At 37.8% G+C, this 25098-nt stretch overlaps 1 protein-coding gene across 11 annotated transcripts in view; it reads right to left on the bottom strand.

Moving 5' to 3' along the window:
- Positions 1 to 25098, bottom strand: part of PCCA (propionyl-CoA carboxylase subunit alpha) — a 433256-nt gene that overhangs the window by 247405 nt on the left and 160753 nt on the right. For all 11 annotated transcript variants that reach the window (XM_054246197.2, XM_035293344.3, XM_002742504.6 and 8 more), the window contains 2 exons: positions 18452 to 18546; positions 13646 to 13796 (listed from right to left, as the gene is read on the bottom strand). In XM_054246197.2, coding sequence (XP_054102172.2) covers positions 13646 to 13796; positions 18452 to 18546 — 246 coding nt within the window. The remainder of the gene's footprint in view (positions 1 to 13645; positions 13797 to 18451; positions 18547 to 25098) is intronic.

The raw sequence follows: 25098 nt of genomic DNA, 5'->3' as shown, positions 1-25098 counted from the left end.
TGGGTCCACAGTCTCTTTGCCAAGGAATCCAAGTAGTCAAAAGTTAGCTCAGTTCTGTCCTTGAGATGAGAATGCTAGGAGACACATACTTTTCCAGGCCTCTGAAGTAGATATGGTTGTATCTTCAATCATTTGAAGGGCTACTGTCACTTAGAATATTTCAAGAAGCAGAACTCAGTACTGATAACTCCCAAACAACCACAGCAAAACCACGGCAGGGGGATTACTAGCACAAGAAAGAAAAACATCGGGAATAATGACTACGTAGGCCAAGTGAAATAGAGCTACTGAAGGACAGGGGAGAATACAACTTTATCCAAAAAGTAGTAAAGTCACTTCAAAACTTCAAGAAAAGCAATGCACATATGTGCATGTGCCCACACATCCCCTGAGTCCTCCTTCTGTTTCCCCAGGAAATTGGTTCCAGGACCCCTGTGGACACCAAAATCTATAGATGCTCAGATCCCTGATATAAAGTAACAGGGTATTTGCATCTAACCTATGCATATCATCCTGTACACTTTCCTTTTTTTTTAAGTAATGGGTCTTGCTCTGTCACCCCAGCTGCAGTGCAGTGACAGGATCGTTGCTCATTGCAGCACTGATCTTCTGGGCTCAAACAATCCTCTTGCCTCAGCCTCTAGAAGTGCTGGGATTATAGGCATGAGCCATAGTACCCAGTCCTTCCCGTATACTTTAAATCATCTCTAGATTACTTGTAGTAATACAATGTAAATGCTATATAAACTGTTGTTACACTATATCATGCTTTTATTTGTATATTTGAATTGTTAAATTGATATTTTTTTATTTTTTTTTTTCATTTTTAAGTCACGGTTGAATCCACAGATGCAGAACTCGTAGGTAAAGAGGGTTAACTGTAATGCACAATTAGAATTTCTGAGGTAAAATAATGTGATTTCCCAATTGCACAATTTAGTCGGTTACTTAAAGGAGAGGATAATCACTGTTGCAACCTAAATTAGTATCAATAAAGAAATAATATCAAGAGACACAGCATAAATATAAAATGACAGTTATCACAGGAGAAATACATCCATAGACCTAAACTGCAAACACCAGAAGTTCCACAAGCAGGAGAAAACTGCTGAGGGCAGGAAATAGTTAAATAACAGAAGAAACTTCCTCTGAAATGAAGCAATTCTTAAACCTGAACACTGAAAAATGGCATGGACTAAATGGCAGGGTTAATGTATACAAACACACACCAAGGCATATCCTGGTTGGAAAAAAGTCCCTGAATTCCAATGATTGAAAGAAAATTAGAGCCAGGCACAATGGCTCCTGCCTGTAATCCTAGCACTGGAGGCCAAGCTGAGAGGATCACTTGAGACCAGGAGTTTGAGACCAGCCTGGGCAACAAAGTGAGACCTCGTCTCTACAAAAACATTAAAAAATATGCCAGGTGTGGCAGCAGGTTCCTATGGTCCCAGCTACTTGGGAGGCTGAGGCAGGAGGACTGCTTGAGAACAGGAGGTTTAGTCTGCAGTGAGCCAGGTTCATGCCACTGCACTCCAGCCTAGGTGACAGGATGAGCTACTGTCTCAAGAAGAGAGAGAGAGAGAGAGAGAGAGAGAGAAAATTGGGTAAACTTTCAGACAACGAGACTATATTATCTATAATTGAAAAAAACCAGAATGACACCAGACATACTAGAAGCTAGAAAACAGCTGAAATTCATATACGCCTGAAAGACAAGAACTGAAACCCAATCCTGAGCAAGAATCCTGCACTCAATCAAAACAGTATTCCCCTTTCAGGGCTAAAGAAACATAGCTGAGGACGTGACACTTCGGAGCATATGAATTCCACATAGTCTAATGAAAAAATTTCATGAAAAAATGTGCTACACAAATGAACTAGGGCAGAAATCTCAAAAAAGAAAGATGAAGAAATAGCAAATAATGAAAGGTGTGTCTGGGCTGTATATATAGGAGCTAAAAAAGGTATTTGGAAACAGAAGAGAAACTACAAGAGAAAGTCAAAAATAGCTTAGAAGCATTAAAGTATCTTAGCAAATCTTCAGTGTTGGAAAATTGAGGGAACTAGTTACCATCTTCACAAATGATACAGAAAACATCTGTCTGAATAGAAGAATAAACATAAATAAAATTTTAAAGGATAACAGAATTTCCAAATTATCAATGGGAAACAAAAGGCATAATGAGCAATTATTTCAAGCAACAAACAGAAAAGGAAAAACAAAACGGAAAACAGTAAAAAACATTTTAAATATAAGACAAAATAAATAAAATCAAGTATTTACAATGGGAAAAACTAAATTTTCCCACTTTAAGAAAATGTTGGAGTGGTTTCTTAGAAAATATTTTCAGGCTGGGTACGAGTGGCTCACTTCTGTAATCCCAGCACTTTCAGAGCCAAGACAGGAGGATCCCTTGAGCCCAAGAGTTCTAGACCAGCTTGGACAATATGTTGAGACTCCATCTATACAAATACATATACACATAATTTTTTCTAAACTCAAAAAAGAAAACAACTAATAAAGAAGGCTTTAAAATAAAGGACCACACAAAAAAGGAGGAGACAATATGACATGAGTCTAAGTCAGATTTGAGATTAAACATTCAGGCAAGAAAAAAGGCACATAATTCATGTACAAGAGTCATAAACCTACATACATCAAATTATATTGTACAAAAATATGTAAAAGTATGCATTATTAGGAATGCAGGGAAAACTTAAAGACATGTACCTAAGGATAAGATGAAATTATATTATGTCTGATATCTCCAGCTAAGAGAGGAACAACTGAGGAAAAGAAGGCCTACCTGAAACAACACTGGGAAGTAAATAGGAAGCTGGCTCTGATTCCTGGGGCTTTACCCTACCACTCTTGCTATTCTGAAGTACTTCCGTATGTGTGAAAATTACAATGAGGAAAGGAAAGTGAAACAGACAGACGCATGGGTGGAGGCGGGAAGAGAAGGAAGGAGTAAGGGAATGCAAAGAGAGGGAAAAGGAAAGGAAAGAAGAAAAAGCCAAAGAAGGAATGAAATGCAAAGATGTCTTGGATACAAAGATTTTTGGGGGCATCGAACCTATTCTGTATGATATGATAATGGTAGACACATTTGTCCAAACTCATAGACTATATAATACAAAGAGTAACCCTAGTGTAAACTATAGACTTAGTTAAAAACAATGTATCGCCAGGTGCCCTGGCATAGGGCTATAACCCCAGCACCTGATGAGACAGAGGGCTCCAAGAGTTCGAGACCAGCCTAGGCAACATGCTGAAATGCCATTTCTACAAAAACTACAAAAAATTAGCCAGTCATGGTGACACATGCCTGTAGTCCCAGCTACCTGAAAAGCTAGGGTGGCAGGATCACCTGAACCCAGAAGTTCAGGGATGCAATGAGCTAGAATCTCACCAGTGCACTCCAGCCGGGGTGGCAGAGTAAGAACCCCCCCACCCCAAAACAAACAAACAAAAGACCCACAATTCTCATCGACGTTGGCTCATGGGTTGTCACAAATGTACCACACTAATGTGAGATGCTAAGTAGGGAAATGAGTGGGGTGAGTGAGGGGCAAATGCGAACTCTCTGTACTTACCACTCATTTTCCACAAACCCAAAACTGCTCTAACAAATAAAGTTAGTTTTTAAAATTATGATGAAAAACTCTACCTATCTCTTTCTTAATCAAATAGATTCAATTTTTAAAGGGAAAGAAAAAGGAGAAAAGATATATAGAGAAATTGAATAAAACCACTGTCTTAAATTTTAATAGATGATATTCCCTCATAAAATTCTGAAGGTCAACCACAGAAAGATGTTTAAAGCCCTACAACTGTGACGGTTACCAGTATCAAATGATTTGCGTCTGAGTTCTAACTTCAGATATGAGGGTAACCTTACTACCCATCTAAGAATTCAAACACAGTACCCACAGGTATCTCTAAAAAATAAATTCTTGGTTTAAAAAAAAACCCTAACTTTATATAAAATGAATCGAAATAAAGAACTCACTAATCATGAAGCTATGGTAAGATGCTGACAGTGACCACAAGGAGGTAAAATACACAAGTCGGATGAAACCTTCAGGAGAGCCATGCCTACAGAAAAGAAAGTAAATGCTGCAACCACATAAAACTCATAATAAAACTAGCAAAAATGAAGAGTCAGGGAGTAAAGACAGCAGGATTAAATTGAAGTATGCCAATTTCCATTACTTTTGTAAAAGAGAAACAATATACTCTTTCAGAATGAAATATGAAGAAAAATGACAAAAATATAAATGTTTTTCATAATCATTTTTCTTATTAAGAACATATTTTAGTTCCATGTCATTGGAAGGGAAAAAAAGAACATATTTAAGGAATTAATATATCTGTGAAAAGTGATAAACATTTATCTAACAGTCCAGCAAGTCCATCATCCTAATTTCTTTTTCTTCAGTTAAATATAATAAGCTAATCTATAAGCTAATTTTTCATATGGAATAATAAAAGTAATGAGAAAGGAATCATTCTACTGGATAATGTATTATAATCTATAGCTATAATACCTAAACCAGTGTGGTGCTAGAAGATGAATAAGCAGAAAAATGTTAAAAAAAGTAGTGTGAAGTAATACATCTGCATACATCTGAGATTTCAGTATGTAATATAGGTAGCACTTCTAATTATTACAGAAAAGACTGATTATTCAATAATTGTTGGAACAATCAAGTAGCCAGTGGAAAATAAATGTTTACTCACAGAACATCTTCGCACTGTTCCTCATACCCTACTTAGTTAATGAGGAAAGCTCAGACTATTAACTCAGACCTTGCAGAAGAGCTGCTGGCATATCTGCCCCTCCTCGGCTTTCAGTCGTGGGGATAAGGAGGGTGAGAGGGTAATTATAGGGAGAGGCGGGGAGGGTCTCTGTTTTACCAGCCTGGGCTGTCAACAAAATGGCTCCAAGGCCCTACTTTTGGGGTTGCTACCCCGAATCCAGCTGCCAGGGTCTTTGCTCAGAAAGCACCTGCCCTTTGGACCTATGAAAATATTCACAAAGCCACTGCTTTCTGACAATATCACAAAGGACTAACTTTCCACCAAAATAAACAAACATCTACACATCAATAAAAAGCCTAAAGGGCGAAGGATCTAATAGTCAATTCACAGAAAAGGAAACATAAATTAATCTATAAAGAAAAATTCAACCTTACTCATGATAAATAATAAAAACAATATACCATTTTTCACCCTAATACAAAGATCAAAAGGCAAAAAAACACTTTTGGCCAGGGAAAGAAGGAACAAGCTCTCCTGTATGTGGAAAGCTGACAATATTTAACTAATTTATAAGAGTGCATATATTCCCAGCAATTCTACTTCTGCACATACAAAATGGATATAAAGGGTCATTCATAATTGCATTATTGGGATAGCAAAAAAATGAAAAAATTATCAGTAGAGATCTGGTGAAATTATATAACTGTTTCATCCCCATAACAGCTTATTAAAAGTCATTAAAATGAAAAAGACAATGCTTTAAATTAGGAATGAAATACTCCCAAATTAATATGTTGAAAAAACAAAGGTTGCTTCAACAAAGGAAAAATAAATAGCTGTGATAAGTGTGACATGGAGAGTAACTTTTCCATTGTAGATGCTTATAAACAACTAGATATTTTTAAAACCAATTCTGAGTATTACCACTCAATAAGAAACTAAAATTATCTTAGCAAATTACATATATAGTAGTCACCCTTATCCTTAGAGGACGTATTCCTAAGTCCCCAGCAAATGCCCGAAACTATGGATACTATAGAATATGATTGCTGTCAATTACAACACTTTTCTTTTTTTTTTTTTCTTTTTGAGATGGAGTTTTGCTCTTGTTGCCCAGGCTGGAGTGCAATGGCATGATCTCAGCTCACTGCAACCTCTGCCTCCCGGGTTCAAGCGATACTCCTGCCTCAGCCTTCCGAGTAGCTTAAATTAAAGGCATGTGCCACGACACCCGGCTAATTTTGTATTTTTTTTTATTAGAGACAAGGTTTCTCCATGTTGGTCAGGCTGGTCTTGAACTCCCGACCTCAGGTGATCCGCCCTTCTCCGCCTCCCAAAGTGCTGGAATTATAGGCATGAGCCACTACGCCCGGCCATAGAACACTTTTCTATTCATGTCTTACACACACAAATTTAATGTATTTTCCATCTTAACTAAGCACTTATCATGCACCGTAGCCATAACTTTTGAAATCTGACTTTTGACCGAAAAACTAACACAAATTTCTTTTCCTTCTTCACAATGCCACTGATAGAAGATTCATCCTTACCACAGATCTTAGCAACCTCAGCACATGACTTTTTTTCTTTCCTTATAAGTCTAGAACTTTCACCTTTTCACTTAAAGGAAGCACTTATGGCTTCTCTTTGGCATATCTGAATTCCCAACAACAATACTCTTTGCGTGCTAGAGCCATTATTATATAAAGTAAAGGAGATTTAAACGTAAGCACTGAAGTATCATACAGTCAATCTGATCACCAAGGCAGCTTCCTCCCCTGGTTTTTTTTGTTTTTTCAGAGACAGGGTGTCCCTCTGTCCAGGCTGGAGTGCGTGGCATCATCATGTCTCACTGCAGTGAGGTGGCTTCTAAGTGACTCGCCGACACTTAGAAGTGTCTACAGCATAGAGATAGTGGACAAAGACAAGACCCGTGTTGCAGGCAGGACGGAGCAGGTGGGTGTGAGATTTCATCACGCTGCTCAGGACAGTCCACAATCTAAGACTTATGAATCATTTTTAAAGTTTTCCACTTAATATATTTGGAATGAGGTGGACCGAGGGTAGCTGAAACTTCGGAAGAGAAAACCGTGGATAAGGGGGACTACAGGAATACACTTCAATAAAACAGCATTTTCACAAAATCCTAGTTTCCATACAGTATTTCTCTATCTAGCTGTCCATCTTTCAAATGTGGAGGGAGGTGAGATGAGGGAGAAATATGGTGAGAGAGCAGAGGCAGGTGTGTGTGGGTGTGTGGGTGGATACATAGCTCAGCGCTCATTATGAGAGGAGAACAGAGACCACTCCAAGGATTGGAGTGACAGGATCCAAGGCACGCAGAAGTCAAACTGAAAGGCACCTTCAGGGAAAAGAGAGGAGTCTGTCGTAATTCACATATAGAGACTGGCATGGCAAGAAACAGGACTCTGGGGGAAAAATCAGGGACACACAAAAAAAACTTGTGATGCAAAAGCACTGAAACTTTATCTTTAAGCAAGAGAAAACCAGTGATTTAAAAAAATAAAGCCAATATATGTGAGAATATCATAGATAATTCAAATACATAAACTGTGACCAGATTCAGAACAAACCAGTCAACTGAACCAGCTATTAATGCACAAAATGTGGTGACTCTCTGAGTGGTACATCTCTTTACAGAGAAACAGTATTGTCATTGCAAATTTCACTCTTAAGGAAATTTATAACATGAAGATGAATTTCTGTTACCAAAAAAAAAGCACAGTTCTGAAGCTGGAAAAAGTAAAAGTCCAATCAGGACATTTCAAAGAATAAAAAAAGAACAAAGAAAATTATAGCCCTCCAGCTCAAAATGAGACACTAATTAGAGATAACATATATCTTGGGAGATAAAGAATTTGGTGAATGTGCCTTAAGTATTATAATTTAAGAACAGTAAAGAAATTTGAAAGAGAAAATCTTCTATTAAAAGAATATGTGGATTGTTTAAAGAGTATCAGAAAGAATCTTTGGAATATGTAAGAATCGTTTTCTGAATACATATGAAATCCAAGATTCTTTGTTCATGCTCCCATTCAGATATATCTTCCATATCAAATACCCCCATCACATAGATGCATTCTAAAAAATTAAAATTAATTTATACCAGTAACTGATAGAATCAGTCACTGGAAGAAATCACAGGAGAGGAAAACATATGATTAAATATTAAATGGGAGACAAATGATGCAAAGTATGATCTTAAATATCATAGAATGTTATTTAAACAGCATTCTTAACAGCATTAGGTACTATCAGAGCTCTGTTTGTGAACAAGAGCTCTAATCAATCAGAGACCTTGGGACATGTGCTAAGTGCAGGCATTAGTGAAATATTTTCCTGCAGTGTGGGGCCCAGTCCCTTGGTGAGAAGTGGGGCAATTTCAGGCCAAACATGGACATGATTTTCTATAGCACTGATTCACATCATTATGAATCAATCCACAATTTTTGTCATATGAATTTGATTTTTTCCCTGAAATATTTTTATAATTTCTTGAGGGTGTAGAATATAAATTTCCTAGCAAGCTGTCCAATACACAAAACATAGGTACTTATAGAGTCTTGACCAACTGCATAGAATTATTCGATAAAAATATCAACTACAGGCTGGGCATGGTGGCTCACGCCTATAATCTAGTATTTTGGGAGGCTGAGGCAGACAGATCACCTGAGGTTGGGAGTTCAAGATCAGCCTGACCAACATGGAGAAACCCCATCACTACTAAAAATACAAAATTAGCCAGGTGTGGTGGTGTACACCTGTAATTCCAGCTTCTTGGGAGGCTGAGGCAGGAGAATCACTTAAACTCAGGAGGTGGAGGTTGTGGTGAGCCAAGATCGCACCACTGCACTCCAGCCTGGGCAACAAGAGCGAAACTCTGTCTCAAAAACAAACAAAAAAACATATATCAACTATTAGGTCTTTTGCCGGAAACGACCATTGTACAAACTTGAACAAACTTATAGGCTGAGATAAATGAGCCAGAAACAAATAGAAAAAAAAGATACCACAAGAACACAGTAACAAACTCCCCTAAAAAGAAAGACACCATTTGATAATTCCATAAATACTGAGAAGTACGTCAATTAAACAATCTTGTATCTCTTGCATCTGGAATAAAATACAAATGTTTTGTGGTCATCTCAAATTGTCTTCAGAATCAAATTACAAGCTATTATTCTCCTTATGGCAAAATAAAGTCTACATTTTAACCAAAAACATGATTTTCCAACTAATTATCTAATTAGATATACTTAGTTATAAAAATACATTTTAATCAAAATTAAATTAATCTTCAAAAGGCAAAATTCTGTCACTTCTAAAGCTATTCACAAAATAAAATAAAGGCTACAAAGGTGATTTCAAAGGAAGTATGAGTTTTGAGCAACAACTGCTGAGTTACTATCTATAAAAATGCTACAAGTATCACAATATTGGTCTCAAAATGCATCTAGGTAGATCACTTCTGCCATACCTAATGAAAATCAGCCCCATTATTTGATGTGCTTTACAATGAAAAGACAGCAATGTTTTGGTGTTTATATTCATGTGAAAATGATGAACAGGCACTCAACTTCCCCTCCAAACTTCTCCAGGGGTACACCCTTACACTGCAGAATAGGTTAAAAATCCTGTTCCCAGACTCCCTTTCAGCTGAGGTTTTCATGCATGCGGTTCTGGATGTGCCAATCAAGTGCATATGCATGAGATTTGGAAAGGAAAAGTGAGGTAGCAGTGAGGCATTCCACTGTCCGCTCTCTACTTTGGGGGGGTGTTGAGAGACAGGACAGAAACCTATTTACTCTATAGGCATAATGTACCTCTAAGCCATCAGCTTGGAACTTGTGCTTACTGAAGACTAGAAAACAATTGGTGGGGAATGGGAGATGGGGGAGGTCTTCTTAAAAACATTACAGGGTAAGAATATAGGAAGGAATCAGCCAAAACCAAGAAGATACAAACACAGATTTGTAAACCCAACACTCAACACCATTTTTGCCCTAAAGGCATTTGCCATTCCAGGAAAAAAGGACTATGAATATAAGCTATACTTTTAGTGGCATCAAGAAATCAAAAGCATAACCATGAAGACAGGAGGCCACCAAAAGTATCAATTTATCAAAGAACCCTGATAAACTACCCCCACTTTTAGTGCAAGCCATAAAGGAATGCAACCTCAAGGTAAGAACTAACTGGAACAAAATCAAACATTCTCTAGAACCACAACTGGGCTGTGTATTCCCTCAGGAGTTCAAGGAATCTCACACTTTGAGCTTAGATTGGTGTAGTCACAAAATAATACTGTCCATAGGCATGTGACGGAAGAAAAGTTAAAAATCTCTACAAGAAAGAATCCATCATCCTAGGTTTTAACTTATTAATAAAATAACAATTTTTAAATAATTGTGTATGACAGTATAGTAACAGGCACAACAGGAACCCAACAGCACAACCGAGAAACAGCATAAAAAACAGATGATACAAGTAGCCATTAAGACTTCTATATCAAAATGATCAGACACACACTACAAAATAAGCTAATTACGTTCAAAAAACAAAAGCCAAAATTGAAAATTCAAGTAGGAGACAAGAAAAGATAAAAAGCAAGTTGGGTATGGTGGCTCACACCTATAATCCCAGCACTTTGGGAGGCTGAGGCGGTCAGATCACCTGAGGTTGGGAGTTTGAGACCAGCCTGACAAACACGGAGAAATCCTGTCTCTACTAAAAACACAAAATGAGCTGAGCATGGTGGCGCATGCTCATGGCACTAGTAATCCCAGCTATTCAGGAGGCTGAGGCAGGAGAAGTGCTTGAACCCAGGAGGTGGAGGTTGTGGTGAGCTGAGATCATGTCATTGCACTCCAGTTTGGGTAACAAAAGCAAAACTCCATCTCAAAAAAAAAAAAAAAAAAGCAATGAATCATACTTTTAAAGGAACCAAATAGAAATTTTAGAACTGACATATAAACAATTGAAATCAGGAACTCAATGGGTGATTAATTAACTAATTACGGGATAAGGGAAGGTAAGAAAGACAGAAGAAATTATCCAAAAAAGATGAAAAATGTCAATGAGAGCATAAGAAACATAAGAGATATATCAAAGATATCTAAAATGAAAGTTATGGTTTTATTCATTTTTTTTGTGTGTGTGTGAGATTGTTCCAGAAGTAATAATGGTGGAGAATTTCCAAAAAATATTAGAAGACATTAATCAACAGACAAAATATTCAATGAATTCCATGCATGCAAATCAGCAAAAAAGTTAAAGAAAAACAGAAAATCGTGAATGCTACCAAAAGAAAAAAGCAATTATGTCCAAATAAGCAGAATGCAGAATGAGTGGGGAAGTCTCACTAGAAATAATATTTTCAATGAGCTGAAAAAAATACTGGTCAAACTAAGATTTCTAATTTTTTCTTTTTCTTTCTTTCTTTCTTTTTTTTTCTTTTTGGTACAAACAGGTTATCACTATGTTACCCAGACAGATCTTGAATCCTGGGCTCCACGGATCCCACCTCAGCCTCCCAAAGCGCTAGGATTCAAGATCCATCTGGGTAACATGGTGATAACCTGTCTGAAATTTAAACTCAAATATACCAGCATTTCTATTAACTTTCTAAGACGCAAAGGGTCAAGATACAATACAAACATATCAAACTGGGCTGTAAAACTAGACACTGCTACAGAGGAACTCATGAACTGTCTTCACACAGGTAGGTGGAGAGTAACAGCATGAAGAAAGCACAGCATGCAGAAGATAAACATCAGGAAAGTGGTAGAAGCCACCTGGAGCCCAGACTATCAGGTTCCTGACCGCTGGGGAGCAGCAGGGCCACTGCGGAACTCACCTCAAAGCTCAAGGACACAAGGACTGACTACCACCAAGACACACAAAACACTCCTCCTGCACCCATGGGAAGGCTAACCAGGGCCCACAGGAGTCTCCCTCTGGGAAAGAGGCACAGGCATGAAGACACAGCTCCCGCAAAGCCCAGCATCAGAGGCAAGCCCTCAAGCTCAGGATGAAGCAAGCATGCAGAAACACCACAAGCAGCCCCTTGGCAAGCGGGAAAACCACAGCAGCAGGAAACCTTAGGCTCAACCCAGCTCATGCCTGCAGTGACTCAACACCCCCCCGCCCACAAGCCAACCACCTCCCCAAAGCCTTAACAGAAGAAGAGCTGACACTGTTTTCAGGCATAGGTATGCCTTCCTCTGTCTCTCCTGTCCTACTCCACCCCTTAGCCATCAGCCCATAACCCCCTACACACCCACCCCAGTCCTAGGCAAGCATTCATCTATTTATCTCTGTAGGCCACGTGTTTTTTTTGAATGGTGTACTGGACTGAAGAGTGTCCTCTCAAAATTCACATCCACTCACAACCTATGATGGTGACCTTACTTGGAAACAGGATTTTGGCACAGGTAATATCACATTATGCATACTGAATAGGAAAGGTTCTGAATCCAACGTGATTGGTGTCCCTATAGAGAACGGGAACTCTGGACACACAGATGCACAGGGTAAAGGCAATGTGACAACTGAGGCAGGGATTAGAGTTATGAGAGTTATGATGCCACAAGCCAAAAATATCAAGGACTGCTCACAACACCAGAAGCCAGGAGACAGGCATGGAGCGAATTCTCCCTCCAAGCCACCCCCTCTCCCAGGAAGGAACCCACTCAGCTGGAACCTGGATAATAGACTCTGGCCTCCTGAAGTGTAAGAGAATAAACTTCTGTTGTGTTATGCTACAGTTTATGATCATTTGTTATGGTAGTCCTAGCAAACTAACACAAATTCCATAAAACTAGAAATAAACCATCTATAGAAATCTAATAAAGAAATAGTGGCATTTTCTTCAAAAAAGTATCATACAGAAGTTCCATGAAATAGCATGAATCTCACAAATACAATGCTGAAAAAAGAAGCCAGGCACAAAAGAATACATACTATATGATCCCATTAATATAAAGTTTAAAAAACGGACAAAAGTAATTATGCTGCTTAGGTATGTATAATTCAAAGGAAGAACGATATGAAAACTAAGGTTCTAAGTCAGTCAGATAGGAGACTGTTCTAGGGAAGATGGAGAGGGAATCAGAATCATTAAGAAGAAGAAAACGAGGCCGAAGTAAAAAGAGCTGGCTGCTTTGTAAATATTTCTAGACTCAGTGGTGTTTATTATTTTTGCTTTATAATATGTTCAATTATACACCTGTGTTCTATTAATATTTCTGCATAGTTTACAATAGTTTCTTTTATTTCTTTAAACAAAAGAAGAAAGGCAAGAAGAAAGGAAATAAAGCCACCGGTTACAACGCCAGTAGCTTCCTGAGATTTGGAAGTATGTTCCCCAATGCCAACAGTTCCAAGGGCAGCCACTTGATTCTCAATGTCCTCACTGTGGCAGAGGTGGTGGTTCCTCTGGGAGCCTAGCTGGGTGGTACAGCAGTTGGAGTCACTCCCGGAAGATCACTCTGGGTACCCTTCCTTCCTCCATCCTTCCAAATCACTGAATCACTTCCTATTTATAATATCTAGAGTAATTTCTCTTAATAGCACATACACAGACAAATACAGTTCATCTAGAAAGGTTCAAGAAAAAAACAAAGTGGTATTACCAACATAAAGTATTAACAGCGACAAAGAAGAGGTTTAGATATTGAACTTTAGAGGGATACTTATCCATCATTCCTAACAGATGTCTCAGCACAAGCATAAAAACTAAATCTTTATTTAACAGTTTATGGAGCTAATTTTTTAACTTTTATAAAACAAAAAGAGGTGGAGAAGAAAGGGTAAAGTACAGAGGCATGGAGAGGAATAAAAAACAGTTGTTGTTACCTGGAGTCTTGTATTCATTTCCAAGAAATAAAAGTTCTTCTTAGAGTCCACAAGAAACTCTATGGTCCCAGCAGAGGAATATTTTACTGCTTTGGCAAGAGCTACAGCTTGTTCTCCCATTGCTCTTCGAGTCTCCGCATCCAAAAAAATGCTACATATACAAAAAGAATATTTGTCTACATTTTGGACAAAAACTAACTTATCTTTTGTGTGCATTACATAAATGTTTTCTTAAAATTTACTCAGATATAGAGTAAATTCTATATCAGTTTAAGAATTCAAAATATTATATGCTTTATATATGTTTTATAATATGTTGACTATACTATTAAGCCTAACATGCATAAGTCAACTTTATATTTTTATAAAACATTTGAACTTTTCACATTACACTGCAACTTCAATCCATCTATAAAATATATAACTACTCATTTACAAAATAAATAACATGCTCTTCACATGTTGTAATATTTAGCATATATATTCAGAATTGCTTGGAGTCAAAAAGAGAAAAATAACTTTTTAGAAACTAACATACACAGTCAATCCTCATTGTTCATGGAGTTCATATTTACAAATTTGCATACTTGCTGAAATTTATCTGTAACCCCAAAATCAATGCTTAAGGCGCTTTCATGGTCCTCTGTGAGCAAGTGCAGAAAGGTGAAAAATCTGAGATGCCAGCATGCTAAGGCTGAACAAGGTGACGTTCTTCCTTCTCCTTTCAATGCTCATACTATAACAAACATCCTTTCCAAGGTCTATTTAGTGTCTTTTTTTTTTTTTTGGATTTGTGTGTGCGCTTGTGTGTGTGTGTGTGTGTGTGTGTGTGTGTTATTTCACTGTCTGAAATGGCCCTCCAAGCATTGTGCTTAGGTGCTCTCTGGAGTTCCCATGGGCAAGACGGCCAAGAAGTACTGTCTGGAGAAAAGGTGTGTGGGATAAGCTTCATTCAGGCATGTGTTATAGTCTTGTTGGCCAGGACTTTGAGTTCACCACTCAAATGAATTCACTATTCAAATGAATCAACCACAGATATTAAATAAGAAATACACATGAAACAAGATTATGTATTAATCCACTGAGGAAAATATTATGAGTAGAGGTTCACAGGAACCTAACCCTGTATTTCCCCTAGGAGCAATTACTCAGTGTCTACTAACTCAGTAATCAAGCGACTTTAGAGAACATAACTGTCACAAATAACAAGAATCAGCGATACATCTACTAAATCCTGCAAGTTTGGCTTCGAGATACCAAACTTACCTTCAAGCAGGCAAGTTAAGCTAAAATGATTTCAACAAACCCTGAAAAAATATCATCAAACCACTTCTGCATTTTCACAGATTTTGCTGCTTTGAAAGAAAAGTTCTGAGAAACAAAACATTAACTACTTTTCTACTTGTGGATTAAAATTATTCTCAAATGAGCAGGACTGGGATAATATGTTATAAAAGTTTCATTATGGAATAGTATAATAAACTTGCATGAACCTGCCTCTGGTATACAGCAATTATTAATACATAGCCACTCTGGCTTTATCTATGCTTCATGCCCACTTCTCTACCAGGCCTACCCTTTGTTTTTTTTAAAGTAAATCCCAAATCAGGTATCATTTCACTGGTAAAAACATACACATCTGTTTCTATGAGATAAGCACTTTTTTGTAACACAACTATACGAGAAACAAGAACTCCTTAAAAGCATTTAATATCCACTTGGTATTCAGATTTCTCTGTCTCATAAATATCTTCATACAGCTGATTTCTTTGAATCAGGATCCAAATATGGTCCAAAACTGCATTGAATTGGTTTTTGTATCTTAAGACTCTTTTATTCTGTAATGCCCCTTCCCCATTTTCTGGCCAAGGATCTGGTCACTTTCCTGTCTCATTCCTCACATTCTTGGTTCTACTGCATGCAACCCCACGGTGTCTTTTAACATTCATATCACATTTCTATTTCATATAGACTGCTACTTAGTCCCAGAGCCCTGAATATATTCAAGTTGATTTGGGGTGAGGGAAGGGGACAAGAAGAGTTCACAGGTGGGAAGTATACTTCCTACTGTCTACCTTTTGGTGAAGTTAGAATAAATCAATGGTTTCAAGTGTTATGAGTCTTATCTATAATAAATACAGTTTGCATTAACCTAATGCATAGAAATAGATGACATTTCAACAATAACTGGCTGACAAAACTAATGCAACCAAAAGAAAAAAACCTAACTGACAATGTATATTGTAACATTTGGGGAATCTGAGTGAAACTGTATTTTCCTCCTATCGGATCTTATTCTATATTTTTCCTTCTTTCTTTCTTTATTTATTTTGAGGCAGGGTCTTGCTCTGTCACCCAGGCTGGAATGTAGTGGCGTGATCTCAGCTCACTGCAATCTCAACCTCCCAGGATCAATCAATCCTTCCGCCTCAGCCTCCCAAGTACCTAGAACTATAAGCATAAGCCACTACGGTCAGCTGATTTTTTACTTTTTTATGGAAATGAGGTCCCACTATGTTGCTCAGGCTGGTCTCAAACTCTCAGGCTCAAGCAATCCTCCCACCTCAGCCACCCAAAGTGGTAAGATTACAGGCGTGAGCTACCGCGCCTAGCCAATTCCTACTCTAGGAACTGAAAACTACATATTCCACTTATTTTAACATTTCACGGTGTACAAATACATATCAAGTCAGTATTAATGATGCGTTCTAGTTTTTTTCATTTTGATTCCTACTGCTATAAGTTTTCCTCTTTTTTTTCTCTAAATAAGTAGATATGGTATTCATACGAAAAGTTTACATTTCTAGACAAAGAGAACAAACCAACAGATTTTATGATTCAAATCTTTCAGTCTGTGAAAGATTTCTATCCCAGGTAACACTGAGTAGGTTTTGAATAGAAACAGAATGTTAGTTGAATTAGAATCAATAAGGCAGTTAAGGAAACACAAAATTGCAAGACAAGCCTGGTGAAGACTCCTACTGCTTCACCAGCATTCTTTTTCCCCTTCTTTCATACTACAGTGCTACAGGACTTTGGTTTAAGAAAAAGATACTTACAAGTCTCCCTAGCTAAGTGCCTAACTTCAACACCAAGTAATTAGCTTTGGCTTTCAGGATCTTCCTAAAGACACAGGGAGAGGATTCCCTTTGGCTTTTCTTCTTCCTCCCTTCTTACATCCTGGTCCTGGGCCATGAGAACTAGATGGCCACATGTTATGTAAGCTACACAGTTCTTCACAGCTTACTGGCTGATGTGTAAGCACAAGCATCCCATGAGACAGGAAGTGGAAGCTGGCAGTTTCACAAGGCCGGGACTGCAAACTGGCACGGCATCATTTCTAAGTAGTCTATAGGTCAAGCATTCACAGAGCACAGAATCAAGGAAATGAAACACTGATCCTTCGCCTCATTGCTCAAAGAGAAAAATGTCAAAGGATTCAGAGTCCATGTCTTAAAACGAATACACCATGCCATATTTTTAAAACCCAATATAACTAAAATAGGGTTTAATTTTTACCATTACTCTAGGGTTAAAAATTCACTCACATTCTCACTATTTTCAGAAACTATATAATCATTATATCAAGATCGCTAACTGTGCTGATTAAAGGTACAATACGCTATATTTCTTAGTGTCTGAGAATTTAAAATATCTAGGAACACTCACCTGAGGATTTTTAAGAACAAAGAGATACCAGAGTATATACAAATAGCAACCTAGCATCCAATTAGAAACGAGGCTCCATACACCAAACTCATGAAAGGTGTCCTAAAGAAGTACCCAAAGTGGTTCTGATAAATCAAGGAATTTCCAAGAACCACACTTCAGAAGCCTTTCATGATAGGATAAATTCAGGACCAAGTTTATGAAACCTTCACCAACATGAAAGTCTAGAAGGCATGTATCTCATAAATCCTCTGAAACACCATCAGGTTCCATAGTTTCTAGAAGCCCGCAGCAGTCACAGTTGGTTCTTTACCCAACATTCTCCTCTAATAGAGACCCACTTCTGCTGAGTGCAGTGGCTCATGCCTGTAATCCCACCACTTTGGGAGGCTCAGGCAGGTGAATCACCTGAGGTCAGGAGTTCAAGACCAGCCTGACCAACATGGATAAATCCCATCTCTACTGAAAATACAAAATTAGCTGGGCGTGGTGGCACATGCCTGTAATCCCAGCTACTCAGGAGGCTGAGGCAGGAGAATCGTTTGAACTCAGGAGGCAGAGGTCACAGTGAGCCAAAATCACGCCATTGCATTCCAGACTGGGCAACAAGAGCAAAAAAAAAAAAAACACCTCACTTCTTTTTCATGTATTCTCCCACTTTTACACATTAAAGCACTGAGGAAATCAAGTAACAAATTCTTAATTATATAAATATGCAGTAATAGAGTCTACATGAACATTAATGCAACTGTGGCCAATAAAGCAAACAAAAAAGAAATGTGGCTGGGTGCAGTGGCTCACACCTACAACCCCAGCACTTTGGGAGGCTGAGGTGGGTAATCACTTGAGGCCAGGAGTTCAAGGCCAGCCTGAGCAACACAGCAAAACCTCATCTCTACGAAAAACACAAAAACTAGCTGGACATGGTGGCACTCGCCTGTAGTCCCAACTACATGCGAGGCTGAGCTGGGAGGATCACTTGACTCGGGGATGAGGATGCTGCAGTGAACTGTGATTGTGCCACTGCACTCCAGCCTGGGCAATAGAGTGAGACCCTGTCTCAAAATAAATGAATACATAAATGTAAGAAATGCATAAAAGCAGCCGCTTTATAAATGTTCCTTGGGAGAGGCTTACCTCGGTGCTTCCTCCACCACCTTCTGATTTCTTCTCTGAATTGAGCACTCTCTTTCATTAAGCCACAAAGCATTCCCATGTTTATCACCTAGAACCTGGAAGAGCAATACCATTTGAAAAGCCGTATAGCCATACCCACAAAGTAGATGATGGTTAATATTTTCCCCATGCAACATCTCTTGGTTTTTAATTTTCAAACCTCATAGAATATACATAGCTCTCAAAACATTCTTTTGATTCATGTTAACATAGGAAAAGTACATTACTCCAAAGCTCGATGAAACATTTCTATCACTTTTTGAGATTTGAGAAAAAAGTGTTCGTATGACCTTTCAAATACTGTGAGTAAAACATCAGAATCAGTTGTACTAGTTTTGTGAAGGACCCTGAGTGTTAGTGAAAGGGATAAACGCTGGATGTCGGTGTTGCTGAGAAGTGCCACCACAGCTTTATTACAAACATCTGCTTGATGTTACCATTATTAAATGTCTGTTGATTGGGAAATGACATAGTATGCATTTACATCCAATATGTAGCATGTTATTTATATATGGATGCCTTTACTGTGGTTTATTTTTGTTACAGAAAACTGGTAAAAGGTTTAGAGTTACTATACAACACATTATAATTTTTCCCATTGTGATACTTATTGAACATCTCTAACCTGAAAATCTGAAATCCAAAATGCTCCAAAAACTGAAAATTTTTGACATGACTTTAAAAAAAAATACTCACTGAAACATGAATTTTCAGATTAGGGATACTCAACCAGCAGGTTGCAAATATTCCAAAACCCCAAAAAATCTGAAATCTGAAACACTTCTCGTCCCAAGTATTTCAAATAGGACATATATTCAACCTGTAATGAAAAAAGTTGAGATTGCCAGATAAAATACAAGATAGCCAGCTAAATTTAAATTTCAGATAAACAATGAATAACTTTTTTCTAGCTATGTCCCAAGTACTACATGGAACAACAATTTAAAAAAATCATTGTTGATCTGAAATTCAAATTTAACATGTATCTTTTTCAGCTAAATCTGGAAACTCAAAAAACAGATATTTATTACAGTTTTTCCCTAGAACATCTGATTTTTGCAAATGGACCAAACTATTTTCAGAATTAAGATGATGCATATTTCTGAATACATATATTAGGTTCACAGAGGTAAGATCTATTTTAGAAGCCAAAAGACTAGGCCCTAATTTTAGTTCCAAACAGCTATGCAACTTCTCTGGACAAGTCATTCTGTTTCTTCATGCATTATGAACAGCAGATTATATCAATCTTAATATTTGACATGGCTGCTGAAAAAACATCAAAGAAATAAAGATCACGGTTATAATTGGTAAACTATAAAATAAATAGTTGGCCGGGCGCGGTGGCTCAAGCCTGTAATCCCAGCACTTTGGGAGGCCGAGGCGGGTGGATCACGAGGTCAACAGATCGAGACCATCCTGGTCAACATGGTGAAACCCCGTCTCTACTAAAAATTACAAAAAATTAGCTGGGCACGGTGGCGCGTGCCTGTAATCCCAGCTACTCAGGAGGCTGAAACAGGAGAATTGCCTGAACCCAGGGGGCGGAGGTTGCGGTGAGCCGAGATTGCGCCATTGCACTCTAGCCTGGGTAACAAGAGCAAAACTCCGTCTCAAAATAAATAAATAAATAAATAGTTAATATGTGACTGTAAAGTTAATTTTTAGGAGCAACCCTTTCTGAAACTCAAGAATGATTCCAAGCAATGAAGGAAAACAGAACAGCAATAAAATGCCAATAAGCTTGAATTTTCTTTCTAAGACTCAAAAGTGGCTGCATGAGGTAAATCTAAAAATATTTGAAATCATTAAAATAACTCTCAACCTCTTTTTAAATTCTAGTTGACAAGAAAGTAAAAGCAGACAGTCTCCAAGAAATAAAGCCAAAATAACCATGACTTCTCAGAAATATTTCCAACTATAAAATATCAGATTCATACATAGAATCAAGAGTTTGTTCTTCTCTAAATTCTGTATACTCCCCCACTTCATTTTTTAAAACTTCTATGCATTTACTAGGCATTCAATAAAAAAGATTTGGTGGTTATTTATTTCATTAAATAAATGAGGAAGTTATGTAACTAGAAGACATTATAATTAAATAGTGCTTTTAAGGGAAGTTAATCCTTAAATGCGCCGTGAGTTTTTTTTTAAAACTTTATAGGTTTACATACTGAACGTGGAAAAATCTATGCTATACTGCTTCCTGAAAAAGCTTTATGATAATAGACTATGCCACATAGTACAAGCCTACTGGCATCCCTAGACCCATCCCAGGAAATGCCAGTAGTGCCCTGGCTGAGAAACACTGGTTTACGCCACATAGAGTGGTGCCATTCACACTGCCAGTGCAGTTTCAGTATGGAAAGGACACAGTATATAATGGCTCATGTGAAAAACAATAGGTGACATAAACATATGTACTTCATAGACTATGTATGGAGGAATAGCCAAGCAACTGTAATGATGCCTGCATTTAGGGACAGAAACTAGAGGACTTAGAGAGAGGGTAAAAGGGATGCTTACTTTTATTGACTACTCTTTACCATGTGCAGAAATTGCCTAACACAAATAAATAAGTGAAAACTAAAGAAAAGTAAGCTAAAAACCCTTCCAAGTATGGATCAGATATGAGAACATCTGTGTTGCCTATTTAAGCTACTGGGAGGTATTTTCACCTATGTTTAAAAATATCACCCAGGCTGTATGCCATAGCTAAATAAACTAAAAAGCTGATGTGGATATGTAATTATTTAACACAAAATAACAAACATTTATTGAGTATTAGTAATATGAAAGACAATAGCCTGGTTGCTGGGGATAGCAAATGAGTAAGACCTACTCTCTACCTTCAAAGACCTCATGGCCTATTAGGAAATTCAACTAGCTAAAGATAAAACAGCCTACCTAAGTGGCCTTCCAGTAGTGTGAACAAGTGACAGATGGGGAATATAGTGAAGGACAAAATTAATTTTTCCCCAAGGATCTTACAAGAAGGACAATCTAAGCATCTCTGTTAAATTACAGATTTAAATAGCCAACTGTCTACTCAACATCTACACTTCGATGTCTAATGGGCATTTCAACCTTGATTTGTCCAACTTTATAACCTGATTTCCTCTCTCAAAAACATGCACCTCTCACAGTCTTTCCTATCTCATTCTGCTCATTTCATTCCATTCTGCTCATTTCTCAGGCCAAAACCCTAAAATCGCCTTATTTTTTTTTCTTAAACACAACATCCATCTGTTAGAAAATCTGATTTACCTTCACAAAATATCCACAATTCAATTATATCTCACCACCTCCACTGCCAACCCTATGGCCCAGGCCACCATCATTTTCTCAACAAAATTACAAGTGCAAGAACCTCAAAAGGGATCTCTCAGCTTTCATGCTGGCTTTCAATTGCGGAGACTCAATGACTACCACGTTCCTCCCTTTCTTAACTGTGTTGAATAGGGATATTCATTGGCATGTCATATACTTTTCTCATCATTGTATGTTGGATGAATGAATATCGGACTGTCTTTAAATTCAGGTCTTTACACCAGAAGAACTGCTCTTGAAGGACCATACATAAGAAGTCTCAGGCCAGGTGTGGTGGCTCATGCCTGTAATCCCAGCACTTTAAGAGGCCAAGGTGGGTGGATCATTTGAGGTCAGGAGTTCGAGACCAACCTGGCCAACATGATGAAACCCTGCCTCTATTAAAAATACAAAAATTAGCCAGGTGTGGAGGCACATGCCTGTAATCCCAGCTACTCAGGAGACTGAGGCAGGAGAGTCGCTTGAACCTGGGAGGCAGAGGTTGCAATGAGCCAATATCACACCACTGCACTCCAGCCTGGGTGACAGAGTGAGATTCTCTTAAAAAAAAAAAAAGTCTCATCCAGACCTGGCCCAAGTTAGAAAGGAAGCTGTATGTATTCTGTTTATGGGAGGGCATGATCATCGAGGGCCAAAGAGTGGGCTGTGGTAGGTAGTATCCAAAGATGACCCCACATACAACAAAAATCCTGGTAGTCCCACCCTTATATAATCCCATCCAGTAATGATTTTAGACTGGGAAGGAACTTTGCAAATGCATCAAAACTCATTCTGTGCCAGTTCTGAGCCTAAACCTTCATAAGGTAGGACAGTGATTTCAAGCAGCTCTGACCAATGACAAGAATTCTGGATATTCTTTTAGAAATGCTACATGGAGAAGACATGTGGAGATGCCCCAGGACTTCACAGAGAAAAAGACAGAGGCCCTGCTGTCCACCAAAGTGTCTCAGCTGAGCTCAGGCTTTACACTATCCCTCCAGGGAACCTAACACAGGACATTCTAAACCAGTCAAGTCCCAGTATAACGACTGCCCCAGAGAACAACACGTGATGCAAAAGCAACAGCCAGCTGAACCCAAGCAACCCACAGAATCATGAGGGATCGTTAACTGTTGTGTTGTGCTTTGTGGGAAAACATACCATAACATAAAACTGACCATTTTAACCATTTTTAAGTGTACAGTTCAGTAATCTTAAGTATATTCAAATTCTTGTGTAGCTTTAAATGTTGTTTTAAATCACCACATTCTGAGGTGGTTTGTCACTCAGCAAAAGATATTCAAAATACACAAAACAAGCAAGTGGATTTACCAAAGACACCGGATTCAAAAAAACATTTATAATAGAAAGTAACATTTATAACAGGATCTAAAATTATCAAATATCTAAGAATAAATCTAATGAAAGATAAACAAAACCTCTACACTCAAAACTACAAAACAGTGCTGAAAGGAATTAAGACCTAAATAATTGAGGAGATATTCCAGTTAATGAATCCATGAAGATTCAACATTGCAGGCTGGGCAATGGTGGCTCAGGCCTATAATCCCAGCACTTTGGAAGGCCGAGGCAGGCAGATCACTTGAGACTAGGAGTTTGAGACGAGTTTGGGCAACAAGGCAAAAGCCCATTTCTACAAAACATAGCCAGGTGTGGTAGCACATGCCTACAGTCCCAGCTACTGGGGAGGCTGAGTAGAAGGACTGATTGAGCCTGAGAGGCCAAGTCTGTAGTGAGCCATGATTATGCCACTGAACTCTAGTCTGGGAGACAGAGTAAAACCCTGTCTCAAAAAAAAAAAAGAAAGAAAGAAAAAGAAAATTCAACGTTGTTAAGATGTCAATTCTCCCCAAAATAATCTCTAGATTCAATATGACCCAAATCCAAATCTACCATCAGATGGGGTGGGTGGAAGTGGAGGTGATGATGGGAATGGGTGGGGTGGGCTTGAGTGTCTCTAGGCGGAACAGGTTGACAGGCAAGGTCTAAAATTTTCATGGAAATTCAAAGAACCTAAAAAGAATCAGAACTATCTGAAGAAAAACAACACATTTAGACCACGTACAATATCAGGCTTCTAGATTTATTATAAAAGCAAAATAGCTAAGATAATGACTGAATCTCAGATATTTGCAATGAATGGTCATTGCAGCAAATGGTGCTGGAAAAAGTGGATATCAGAACAAAAAGAATTTGCTCTGACTCTGCCTCACACCAAACACACAAAATAATAGTAATTAATTTAAATATCATACCTAAAACAAAAAAACTCCTAACTAGGGCACACAAAGTAGACTTAAACTCGGTTTTACTATAATTCAGAACCTCTGTTCTTTCAAAGACATTATCATCAAAGGGAATGGGCAAGCTGCAGGAAGGGAGAAGGACACATTACACATACATCTGACAAAGAACTCATAAACAAAATGGATACAGAACTCTGATACTTCAACAATTGTTAAAAATCTAATTTGAAAAAGGAGGCAAAGGATGAAAGTCTGAGAAGTCAATTCATAAAATAAGACATTCAAATGGTCAATAAACTTATGAATACATGCTTAACATCATTACTCATCAGGGCAATGATGTATTTTATATAAATATAAAAGATCTCAATTTAGAAAATCTTTCTTAGAAGGCAAAAACAAAGCCTGTTAGCCTCAGAAATAAATTGTGTTCATTGTTTTAAAACCTCCAACTGATTATATGTTTGCATATTTTTTCTCACTTTAGAAAATGTGAGGCTCTATGTGATGATTTTTTACCCATAAATAATATCTATGTAAAGTGACCATTAAACTTAAAAAACAAACTGACAGAATCGAGGACATTTTATATCATGCCGTGTCAGAAAAGACAAGGTCAGCAAATAACGTTTTATTTATCTGGTTCTCTCTCCACACCAAATTAAGATTAAAAATATACTTAAGATTCATTATTTCTAATTTGACATTTGTTTTTTTATCAATTTTAGCTATTACATATCAATTCATAGTCATAAAGTATAAAATTAGCATGAAGGCATTTTCAACAAGCAAATAAAAATTTCAGCATACTTGTCTTCCATGTTTTATTTTAGAAAACCCATTGTGTTTTGCCAAAACCTGTGCCCCTACAACCAGTTCAAGGATTAATATATTAATCTGAATAGAAGAAATGATTTACGCATCTCTATACAACCAGCTTCTAGAAGAACACCTGTCACAGGTACATGGTCATTTGGTAAACAGAAGTAGCACGGGAGTCCAGGTCAGGTACTTTTCTATTTTAAAAAAGCC

This window comes from Callithrix jacchus, chromosome 1 (assembly GCF_049354715.1).
Source record: "Callithrix jacchus isolate 240 chromosome 1, calJac240_pri, whole genome shotgun sequence".
Classification (NCBI taxonomy): Eukaryota; Metazoa; Chordata; class Mammalia; order Primates; family Cebidae; genus Callithrix; species Callithrix jacchus.
The sequence above is the reverse complement of the archived record's forward strand: the minus strand, read 5'-3'. Positions and strand labels throughout refer to the sequence as shown.